Source organism: Triturus cristatus, chromosome 4_2, assembly GCF_964204655.1.
Source record: "Triturus cristatus chromosome 4_2, aTriCri1.1, whole genome shotgun sequence".
In the NCBI taxonomy this organism is placed as follows: domain Eukaryota; kingdom Metazoa; phylum Chordata; class Amphibia; order Caudata; family Salamandridae; genus Triturus; species Triturus cristatus.
The window spans coordinates 213590257-213602577 of NC_140586.1; the positions used below are offsets into that span (position 1 = coordinate 213590257).

At 46.9% G+C, this 12321-nt stretch overlaps 1 protein-coding gene across 1 annotated transcript; it reads left to right on the forward strand.

The window, feature by feature from the left end:
* Nucleotides 1-9144: 9144 nt before the first annotated feature.
* Nucleotides 9145-10719, forward strand: LOC146833426 (actin, cytoplasmic 1). Its single transcript, XM_085601240.1, has one exon. The coding sequence runs from the start codon at nucleotides 9225-9227 to the stop codon at nucleotides 10350-10352; it is 1128 nt and encodes a 375-aa protein (XP_085457366.1). The 5' UTR covers nucleotides 9145-9224; the 3' UTR covers nucleotides 10353-10719.
* Nucleotides 10720-12321: the final 1602 nt, after the last annotated feature.

The window sequence follows — 12321 nt, forward strand, 5'->3', positions numbered from 1 at the left end:
GTATACAGGTGGAATGATCGGAGCCGGGCGGAAGATGAAATTGCCACCCATCGGCGTCGGGTGCAGCGCCGTCCGACACTGGGCCCGGACCGGGACTAAACCGGGGAACGGCGTCGTGCGAAGGCGGCACCGGAGGAGTCGGGGGAGGGGTCGTGAGGTCGACCGGCGCCGAATGGGATCCAGGCCTGGATCCCTCGGGGACCTGCGGCGTCGGGACTGGAGTCGACGGCTCGCTAGGCCTCCCAGTCGAGCCTACGGGGCCCGAAGGCACGCCTGCAGGCATCGACGGCAGAGCCAGGCTCCTCATGGCCACGAGGAAGTCTCTGATCTCCGCCGGAGTCGCATCAGACCCAGGGACCGGAGGGTATGGGGTCGGACAGGACTCCTGTGGCTCCGACGGAGCCGTGCGGGTGGTGCCACCCGAACCCTCAGCCGAGTCGCGCAACCGGCGAGGGGAGCCAGAAGAGCGATGTCGCCTCTTCGACTTCTTGCTGTGCTTCGACTTACCGGATCTCGAAGACTTGGACCCCGACGAGCGGTGATGGCTGCGGCTCCGCGACCGGTCCCTCGACCTCCTCCTGGACCGGGACCTTGAACGACTGCCGGAACTCGAGCAGCTTGCGGGACCACTCCCGCCTAGCTTTTGAAGTCAAGACCCGGCAGTCGAGGCACGACTCGGCGTCGTGGTCGGCCCCAAGGCAATAGAGGCACCGGCGGTGGTGGTCCGTGACTGACATCAGTCGGTGACATGAGTCACAAGCTTTGAAGCCAGGCATCCCTATTGGCACCAGAGTCTAGGTCGACAAGAATAGAACCAAAAGAGTTAAAAAAAAAAAAAAAAAAAAAAAAAAAGTTTAATCAAAAAGTGACTAAAAGGGTATGCTCTTCCCGGATCGGCGCTTACTGGCGTGGAAAAAAGAACTGACAAGAGCGCGCGAGGGCGGCGTCTAAGTACTCTGACGACGTCATCCCGGCGATCACGACGACGGACGCGGAGCCGCAGACAACGCCTAGCGACGCGCAAGGGTATTGCGGACGAAAAATCTTTCCGGATCCAGCCCGACGCCTGGGGATATTCTAAGGTGAGGAATCTAACTAACGTGTTTCTTTCAGATCTATACCTTACTTTGGCATAGTATATACAGGTAGAGGAAGGGGCAGACACCAACACTACCAGCAGAACTGGCCTATTTTTTCCAACCAGGGTGGTAATTTTCCCAACCAATATCACCAACCTCAACAGTTCCCAATGAGGGGTTGGAACCCGGCTTTCATGCCTATTCCCCCTTACCCTCCTAACATGTACCGCCCCCCTTTTTTAGAGAGGGGCCGAAGGGGCCGGGGAAAGAGAAGAAGCCAGGTACATTGGGAACAAGACGAAGAGATGGGGATCAACACGAGGAGCAAATCAGGGGCACAACAAGCAGGGCCCAGCAACCAGAGACCCTAGTGACCAACATGTCTTCCCTCACACTTACAGACGTAGAGCAACAGGTTTTAGAAAAGGGACTAGGCTTTGTTCCCACAGCACGTCTAGACCGTTTCCGTCTGCATTGTGAATTAGCGGATTTCTTTAGGAAACTAAAACTCAAACACTTCTTTGAAAATCAACAGTCTATCAATCCATCTACACAAGAGAGTGGTACAGGACTGCGCCTGAAATCCACTTTCACACCACCCCCTCACACTGTCCCAGCAGAACTCATTGCTTTTGAGCAGGCAGTGTTTAACGACATTGAGACTTATGAAGATACCGGCACATTTAAGAACATGAGTGCCGCTGAGTTCCAGGCTTTACAAACACTTCAGTCTAACCCTTTGGTTGTTATAAAACCAACAGACAAAGGTGGCGGCCTTGTTATTCAAGACGCCTCTGCTTATGATAAGGAATGCAGACGCCTTCTTGATGACAGAATCAGCTACACCCCTTTAGCCACTGATCCATCACTCGAGCTAAAAGCAATGATCCTCAACCTAGTGGAAGATGCTGAAACCAACGGGTACATAAGTAGACATGAGGCTGACTTTCTCACTAAAAGTGAGGGTATCGTCCCATATTTCTATACGCTGCCCAAAACCCACAAAAATAAAATTCCACCTCCTGGCCGTCCGATTGTCTCGGGTATCGGATCTCTTTTGGAACCCTTATCCATCTACTGTGATTCTTTTCTTAAACCACTGATCCAGTCCACACCAACTTATCTTAAGGATACCAAAAGCCTGCTGGTACTCCTACAAGATATTACTCTGGAAGACGACCCCACTTTCCTGGTTTCTTTAGACATTGAAAGTCTGTACACCAGCATACCCCAGGAAGACACCATCAGGGTTATCCATGATACCCTGGAAGCTACCCCCTGGGAGTTCCAGACATCTAAACAATTCATCGTAGATTGTGCTACTCTCGCTCTGGAAAATAATTTTTTTGAATATAAAGGGACCCTCTTCCTTCAATCCACCGGTACATCTATGGGGAGTATCTTTGCCCCGAGTGTGGCAGGTCTTTACGTTTACGATTTTGAACGAAAGTATATTCTAACTTCTAACGACCCCTTTTCGTCTTATATATCTTTCTGGAAAAGATATGTAGACGATATTTTTTTGATTTGGCAAGGAACCGAAAGCCAACGTCTGTATTTTTTTGACTGGATCAACACATGTGACCCCAGCCTAAAATTCACCAACTCCTATGATCAAAATGAAATAATTTTTTTTTTTTTGGACCTGGTCATTACCAAATTTGAAGGAAAACTCCTGACAAAAACTTACTATAAACCAACTTCAAAAAATAATCTTTTAGCTTTTTCCAGCTTCCACCCGCGACCTGAGAGAAAATCTCCCGTTTGGGCAATATTTAAGTATCAGACGTAACTGTAGTCGCATGGAAGACTATCGCTCCCAATCAGAAAGTCTATCTGAAAAGCTGAAAAATAGAGGCTACCCTGCCAAAATCCTTAAACGGAGCTGCAAGAGGGCAAAGAACCAACATAGACAAGCCCTCCTCAAGGAATCAGTAAGACCAGTGGAGGAAGTCCCACTGACATGTGTGACTACATACAGCACTGCATCTAATGCTGTGACAAAATCCATCCGCAAGCATTGGGGCAACCTTGTAAGTAACAACTTGAAATGGGAGAAACCCCTTTGCTCGTTTAAGAAAGCAAGAAGCATCAGGGATGCTTTAGTACACACTAGACCAAGGCCAGTACCAAATGACAACACTCCCTCTGTACTCCAGGCCTGGGGGCTCTCACAAGTGACATGCCATTTTCCCTGCGGTTCGTGCAGTGTATGTCACCTCACAAAAGCCAGCAAAACCCTAAATCTTGAACAAGACAAAGTTTGGACCCAACGTGCACATACGAATTGCAATTCATCCAACGTAATATACTTGATAACATGCCTGTGCGGTACAAGATACGTTGGTATGACTACACGAAAAATAAAACAGCGTATTGGAGAACATAGGAGCAACATCCGATGTGGGAAAAATATCACCAAACTAACTGAGCATTATGCACGTGCTAAACATACCCTCAACGATCTAAACTAGACAGTAATTGAACAAATCAAACCAGGAAACAGGTCAGCTAACATCCTGTTTGAAAAAGAACAAAGATGGATTTACCGCCTTTCCACTCACACAATGGGATTCAATGATAATATTTCTTAGGGCACGGTGCTCAGACGCTAGGTTACATTACACTACCCTTTACATACAGGCACCTATGTGTAACCATGCCATCCCCTCATTCTCGTTTTTTATTTTGATGAATTCTTTAATATACTTGAATCCTGTAACTCAATGGGTCTATCTGTTTCACGCTAATGATGCCATTGCCCTTGGTAAGAATGCCATAGCTTTTTTTCAAGCTTTTTTCAAGCTCTTTTTAATCTTTTACTTTAGTTAAGGCACCTAATTTCAATGATGCTTTATTGACCCTTTGTGAAGCTACGCAGATTACTGGTCTTTCACGTTTTTGCGTGTTAGCTCCTCTCGTGTAGTTGCTCCTTCACAAAGCTTATAACATTCGCAGATCTCTCGCTGCTTTATTTTCAATTTTAAAAACATACTTCTTTACCTTCTACAGTCAATGCTTTATTAGTCATGGTAGCGAAGCCCTGACTACTAGACCGCCTCCAATAGTCATTTGAGCGGTCGAGTTTTGTGTTCCGTTAGATACATCACATGACTAGCGTGATGAAGCTATGCTTGTGCTGTAGCCCCTAAAAATTGATTACATCCGTAGACCTCTTGCTGTTTCAGTTCCGATAAGAACATTTCTACCTTCTAATTTTTAATGCTTTAATAGTTACGATAGCGAAGCCCCGATTACTAGACCGTCTCCAATGGTCATCCAAGCGGTCTAGTCTTTGATTTTGCGTTACGCACACCACGTGACTAGCGCGATGACGCTACGTGCTCCCGGAGCAAAGCACTTCCTATATTTACATCGCTCACGGGGCTAACGATAACATCCGAGTCTGAAGGAGGGACAAGGAGGTTTCCTGTGGGTTGGAGATTTTGGCGTAGTAAGTAGAGGCTCCGCTTTTTGACCCTGCTGTGTAGGCATTAAGTTATACCTAACGATGCTACTTCATTTTCTCTACCTAGAGTGTGACTATAAGTCTCGCCCCCCCCACCTGGACTCATGCTGTGACGTTTAATTCAACATCACGTAAGCGCCATTCATCAGACTCATTGTCCCGCTTTTGCGTTTCAAATTAGTATGTAAAGCCTTGTATTCTCCATTTCTGTACCTAAGCCTGCTATTTTGCCTCCTTCAGTCAGCCAAACTCTGTTGCTGATTCATAGTTTGATGGCTATTACTTTTTGTATAGAGCACACGCCATGGGTAAACTTCTCCTCTGTCATAATCACCACCAATGAGGGTGCTGCTCTCATTACACAGTTGTTTCCCTGTCAATTTCACTGGCATCACTACAATTGCGCCACCACAACTTACTATACCGGCATGGGCTGATATGAATGTCTATTCCCACTCGTCCAGGTATTATGGCAACTTACCGTCTATGTACGTGGAGAGTATTTACAGATTGGTATTTTCTCCACGTTTTGTTTCCTGTTGATATACATGTATGTTGTGAATCACTGTTTGTTTTGTCTTTTCATTCTTTTTTTGTTTCAACAGAACTCATTTAAAGCTTTCAGAAATCCTAAAGGCCTGTCTTAAAACCGTAAGTGTCAGCGGTTCTAGACACTACTGGTTAGGGTGCGCCTTAGCGTGCGCATACCGCCGTGGTTGTCCACAATTAGGCCCTGACGAATGCTTCGTGTATTATCACCAGAAGCAGAAACATGTTGACCACTTTGCACTTTGATTAGGACGTAGCTGGTCTAATTGTCACCAGAGTTTACACGTCCACCTCACCCTTTTTAACCGTATCCAGTTTACCACCATTAAAGTTATCAATTGGTTAAAACTGTGACACCTTTTTAAATCAGCACTTTCACAGATTGCACTGTCTTCACACAAAAAAACCCAGCTACGCTGTAAATCAGGCGTCGCAGCACACCGGGGAGACATTCGGTCTCTCCGGTGGGAACCCAATGAAGAAGCATGTCACCAACTAGGTTGGTGAGTGAGGGTTCTTTTAAAACACAGTGATTCACCTTTTTAACACTTTTTCACTTGCTCAGTCCTGACGGATACACTCTTCTTTTGTTTACTTATACTAGCCTTGGGGGACTAAGTGTGGCTCCAAATAATTTCCCTCTATCTTGTTGTTAAGTTATAGTATATACAGAGCCAGTTTCCTACTTTGGTGGATCAGCGGTGGGGTATACAACTTTACATTTGTTGGTTTACTCTGTCAACAACTACAATCCCAGATATATCCCTTCAGTTAAACTCATTTTTTGAATTGACAATTCTTTCTAAATTCTTAAAAGTCTTGGTAGGGCCTTGGTAAAGTCTCTAGATATTTAAAAAGTCTCAAACTCACTATGGTTAGCGGTATACAGATTTGGAAGTTTTATGACCTCTTTTAAAAAGATCCCAAACATGAATACAATAACAGTTGACAGAATAGGGTGGACGAACTCAACATCACCCCTTACCTCCATTTAGAGATGGCAGAGTTAAGATCTCTATGCAAACTCAAGACATCTTTCCAAGGTCAAGCTCCAGGAGCTCTTGGCAGAATATTCAAAGGACCACCCTTCTGCTAGGGAAGATTCCACCTCATAAGTGGATAAAACCGGTGATGGAGAGGATCTCATCCAACCCTCACCACTAAATAGGGAGGACAGGACCCCTGACTCAAAGGATAGTGCTCACAGCACCTAGAACCCACACAGGTGGGCCAGGTCTGGGTGAGATCACTGAGGAAAACCTCAGGGAAGAGGACAGCATTTTAGCAAGGTTGACCAAAAGGTTAGACCTAGAGTCCAGGCTCCTGGCTCTAGAAAAAGAAAGATTAGAGATGGGCTTACCCACCATCAATGGTGGCAGCAATATCAAACCTAGAGAGAGATTGAGAACGTTATTACGCTAAAGTCCCCAAAGGGATTGGCCCCAAACATGAGGAAGGCGATGACATCAGCAAATGGTTTACAGACTTTGAGAGGGCTTGTAGAATGAGGCAAGTGAAGTTGTCACACTGGGGGGCTTTACTTTGGGAACAGTTCGCTGGTAACTTCAGAGAAAGACTACTGACCCTCAGTGGGCCAGATGCAGAGTCCTATGACCTCATGAAGGGCACCATGATAGAGGGCTTTGGACTCACAACTGAGGCATATAGGATTACATTCAGGGGGGCTCACAAAACCCCAAGCCAATCCAGAGTTGACTTCGTTGACTACTCAGTATAAACACTACATGGTTGGTTGACTGGAAGTGCTGTGCATGACTTTATTGGGCTTTACAACCTCCTGATGAATGGACATGTTAAGTACTTGCACTAATGAAAAGTTGCACCAGTATCTGGTAGACCTAGGTCTAAATTCTCCCCAAGAATTAGGAAAGGCGGCAGACCATTGGGTCAAGACATGGTTGACCAAAACGTCCACTGGGGTGACCAAAAGAAAAGGGTTACAATACCTCCCCAGGGGAAAGGAGGTGATACCCCCCAGTAGGAAGCTGGCTCTGTATATACTATACCAAAATGAGGTATAGTGTGCACAAAGTCCAGTGGAACCCCAAAGGTAGGCAGAGGTAAAAGTAGATAACACCTTTCTTCATATTTGTGGTTGTGTGGGCGAGCAGTAAGGCTCTATCAGAGGGTAGTGTTAAGCATTTGTTGTACACAATCAGCAAATGAGGTCACACACTCAAAGACTGAACTCAGACCAATTTTGTTTGTATAAAAATATTTTTAAGTTATTTTATTTCTAGAACCAAGCCAAGCCTGGCACAGGTAAGTGAAATAAATGCTTTGCAAAATATCATGCAGTGTTTACAAGTGAATGCAAGTTCAAATGCAGTTGTTTGAAATACAGGTAAGTCAAGGTATTGAAATTACTGTACAGATTACGTTTTAATTACTTTTGAAGTTACTTTTTCTACTCCGTGTGATATGCCTAGATATCACACTGGGATTCCTAGAGAAAAGAGGAGTAAAATCAGTTTTGCACAATTGTAATTTTTTAAGGTTTCCATACAAATCAACTCCACACCTAGAAAAAAAAGTCAACAGGTTCCTATGGAGAGACATGAAGTTAACGGTTACCAGGTAAGTATTCTGTCTTTGGGGTTGAGTTTCTGGGGTTAGAACAAGGGTTCTTCGAGGGTCAAGGATGCAAGCTTGTTACACCCTCAGCGGCACTAGGGCGGCCGGGTGCAGAGTGCTGAGGCCCAATGTTATCCAATGGGGATAGGGGGCCTCCGGTTGGTGGCTGCTTACAAGCAGGCCACTGGGTTGTGGAAGCAAAGCTCCTGTTAGGCTCAGCGCAAAGGGAGATCCGGTTTGGCACAAAAAGTACACCCGCAGCGGCAGCTGGGTGCAGGGTGCTGATTTGGCGTCGGGTGCCCGGTTGATTGCAATGGGGATTCTCCGGTTTCAACAAAGGCTGCAGGCTCAGGGAGGAAGATCTTCTGGAGGTGACCACCGGTTAGAGGGGTAAGTTGGGATGCCGATGGATGCTAGGACACCATCGGTTGGGCCACCCAAGGCTTTGGGTACAGGGGTGGCTTAAGGCGTAAGGTTTCTCTACCAGCTCCCGTCGGGGGGATCCTCCTGAAAGAGGCTGCAGGCTTACCTGGGAGATTCGAGGCAGGTCAGAGATAACCAGATCTCGGGTCACAATCACCAGGGAGACCTCAACGTGGTGTTGGGCCACTCGAACCCGGGCCATGGGTGCAGAATCACAGCTTTGGCCGGAGCTGGAGTCTGTGGGTAAACAAATGCGGTGTTCACAGGTGACAAAGTCTTTTCTTTGGAAGGCAGGGCAGGTCCTTGGGGTTCTTGAGGTGGTTGGCTGCAGGACACACCGGAGTTTCGCTTCTACAGGTTTGAGGTGGGGACAGGCCGGTAGGGCAGGGGCCAAGTCAGTGAGCGTCCTCCTCTTAGCTTCGGCACAGCTGTTCAGTCCTCCGTTTTAGGTCTCGCTCCGAGATTTAATGTTTAGGAGTGGGGCTTTAACCCACCCCTTTTTTTTTTACCTCTTCTCCATTGGCTGGCCTCTGAAATACTGGTCAGCCATTGGAGAAGAGCATTGTCTCTCCAAACAAGCCCTGTCTTTTTCGGATTCGGGGGCGTGTTTTTTCGATTCTTTCTCTCCTCTGGAATGTAAACATTCCAGCCAATGGCAAGAGTTGAGAAAGAAAAACACGCCCCCGAATCCGAAAACACCACTGCGTTTCTCCGAGGCATTTCTACTTGACCTCGGAGAAAGGCGGTGGTGTTCAGGGCGATTCCCTCAAGGACTGGCAGCTGGGCTCGCTCGCCGCGGCAGCACGTAAGACTTGTTAGAAGCAGCAACCTTGAAAATTAAAATATAGCTTTTCGTTGTTTATTTTTGAATCGCGCTTAAGTGAAAGCGCGATACAAAAAGAAACAGCGGGAATGGCGGGCGCTTGGCTTGTAATGACTCTAAGCATAGCTCCGCCTCCATCGTTTGGCCTGTTAGCTCCGAGGCTAGGGTCTTGCTGCACCCTTATTAAGAATGTATTTTTTCTTGCAGTCGCTCTGAGCTTCCTCACCACTCTCGTGCCTAAGGACCTGTCTCTCATCTCCCCGGAACCGCCCACCTAAAGATCAAAATGGATGATGATATTGCCGCACTCGTTGTTGACAATGGATCCGGTATGTGCAAGGCCGGCTTCGCTGGAGATGATGCTCCACGTGCTGTCTTTCCATCCATCGTGGGGCGCCCAAGACATCAGGGTGTGATGGTTGGCATGGGCCAGAAAGACAGCTACGTTGGTGATGAAGCTCAGAGCAAGCGTGGTATCCTGACCCTGAAGTACCCCATTGAACACGGTATTGTCACCAACTGGGATGATATGGAAAAGATCTGGCATCACACCTTCTACAACGAGCTCCGTGTTGCCCCAGAGGAACATCCTGTACTTCTAACTGAAGCTCCACTCAACCCCAAGGCCAACAGAGAAAAGATGACACAGATCATGTTTGAGACCTTCAACACTCCAGCCATGTATGTGGCTATCCAGGCTGTGCTGTCGCTGTATGCCTCTGGTCGTACCACTGGTATTGTAATGGATTCTGGTGATGGTGTCACCCACACTGTGCCAATCTATGAAGGTTATGCCCTGCCTCATGCCATTCTGCGCCTTGACTTGGCTGGTCGTGACCTGACAGACTACCTCATGAAGATCCTGACAGAGAGAGGCTACAGCTTCACAACTACAGCCGAAAGAGAAATTGTGCGTGACATCAAGGAGAAGCTCTGCTATGTTGCCCTGGACTTTGAGCAGGAAATGGCCACTGCTGCGTCTTCATCCTCCCTTGAAAAGAGCTATGAATTGCCTGACGGTCAGGTGATTACCATTGGCAATGAGAGGTTCAGGTGCCCAGAGGCTCTCTTCCAGCCGTCCTTCCTTGGTATGGAATCATGTGGTATTCATGAAACCACATACAACTCCATCATGAAGTGTGATGTTGATATCCGAAAAGACTTGTACGCCAACACAGTGTTGTCTGGTGGTACCACAATGTACCCCGGTATTGCAGACAGAATGCAGAAGGAAATCACAGCTCTAGCACCAAGCACAATGAAAATTAAGATCATTGCCCCACCTGAGCGCAAGTACTCTGTCTGGATTGGTGGCTCCATCCTGGCCTCCCTGTCAACCTTCCAGCAGATGTGGATCAGCAAGCAGGAGTACGATGAATCTGGGCCTTCAATTGTCCACCGTAAATGCTTCTAAATGACTGTAGCTCAATGCAACTTGACGAACGTAACTTCGCAAAAAAGAACCAAGACGAGGCATGGCTTTTTTACTTTGTTTTTGGCGCTTGACTCAGGATTGAAAACTGGAACAGAGGAGGATGGCAGTATTGTGGAGCAAACATTCCCATGTTCTACAATGCATGGAGGACTTGATTGTACTTTGTCATTCCAAATTGTTCAAATGCATTGTTACAGGACATTACTTGCCTCTGTGAAGGCTGCCCAGTTCCATGGGACTTGTACGGAAATCATATATTGGTGATAGTATTGCTTGTATGTGAAGTTATGTTACCCAACAAGTCTTTTGTATCTTTCGCCTTAAAACACTTGGTCCGTATCTTCAATTTTGTTCCTCTAGTCCTTTATGGACAATCCCCAATTAGCTGTTTGAAGGTTTACAAACTTTCTTCTGACATCAGTAAGATGTGGTGCCATTATGTGGGGAGGGGGGCTTACCTGTACACTTAATTGGAAGACATTCAAATAAAGTGTACATGTTAAAGGAGTGAAAAAAAAAAAAAAAAAAAAAAAAAAAAAGAATGTATTCGCAAATCGAAATACTGCAAATAACTGAAGAGAATGCATGTTGACGATTTCACATGATGTTCAAGCGTTTCCGTAAAGAACGTTCCTTTTCCCTTAATCTTGTGTTTTGTCATGTGTACCTAATATTAACAATTTACTAATTAAAAAATGTAAATGATTTCAGCCTGAATACCGTTCCCTCTCTACTGTGCCTCCTCGTGGAAGGCACCGCTAAGCCTAACTCGCAGTCTCCGGTAAACACATATCGCGATTCGGTTACAAACCACAGTGTAAATGCTTTCAGCCTGAGCACCGTTCCCTTTCTACTGTGCCTCCTCATGGAAGGCACTGCTAAGCCTAACTTGCAGTCTCCGGTAAAAACACACAGCGATTTGGTTACAACCCACTGTGGTTAGCAAGAGCCTATGACGGCGTCGCTCTCCCCTACGTTTTCTCACTCTTTTACTTCCGGTTGCGCTCCCTCCCAGTCCTCTCTTTCTGACAGCAACTTCCGGTTGGCTCCACGTTCTAATTTCTCCCACAAAGTACTTCCGGAGCCGGATGCTCTTTTACCCTGCCTAGCCCGAGTGACTGCACTGATACCAGGCTCGGCGGAAGATTGCCGGCTCTTTGCCGCTTGCAAACTAAAAATTTTGGACTCCTGGGCTCAGGCGGTGGATCAGCAGGAGTTGGCAGCGGTGATGGTGAAGGAGCGGTACTGTCTTGCGAGCTAAAGGGCGTTGTGGCCGAAGCTGTCATGGCAGAAGCTGTCAAGGGAATAAAGTGTTTGTAGGTTCACGAAGACTAAGTGGGTTGTCGCAGAATGCTAGCTACCTTGTTTCCATTTACGTGATTACATTTAACAAATCAGTGCCAACAGGTAATTATTTAAAGCCCAGAACAGTGCCGACCCAATATTCTGGTGATTTGATGCTACTAATCTAGAGCCATTGGATTTTTGTAGCTTAAGCACTCAATGCGAGTGCATGTGTTTTCCAGTTGTCTTGATAGCGTGCTTCTCTCCCCTCTGTGTTCCGTAATCCCCTCTCGCCCGTGTGCTACCCTGCATGCTCCACATTTCTCTCGTCTGTGTGCTTTCCCCCCACCCGCACTTGTCACTCTTACTTGCCTCTGTCCTCTTCTGCTTTGATGTGCACTCTTGCCCGTGCGATATTCTGCCCCCTAACTCTGTTCTTCTCGACCATGTGCATTTCTACCAACCCTCCTATCTGTGTTGCTCTCTCTCGTCTGTGTTCCTCTTTTCCCTCACCTGTGCTTGTGTTGCTCTCTCACCCGTGTGCTTCTCAACCACCCACAGATCTTGTGTGCTTTTTGGACCCAGCTCACCGTATTCGTCTCTCGCCGATATGCTTCTCTGCCACCTACTCAGTGTGTTTTTTTTCTCTTGCCTGTGTGTTTCT

What these genes read in the sequence shown, in the direction of transcription:
- LOC146833426 (XM_085601240.1), top strand. Translation starts at nt 9,225, where the DNA reads ATGGATGATGATATTGCCGCACTCGTTGTTGACAATGGATCCGGTATG.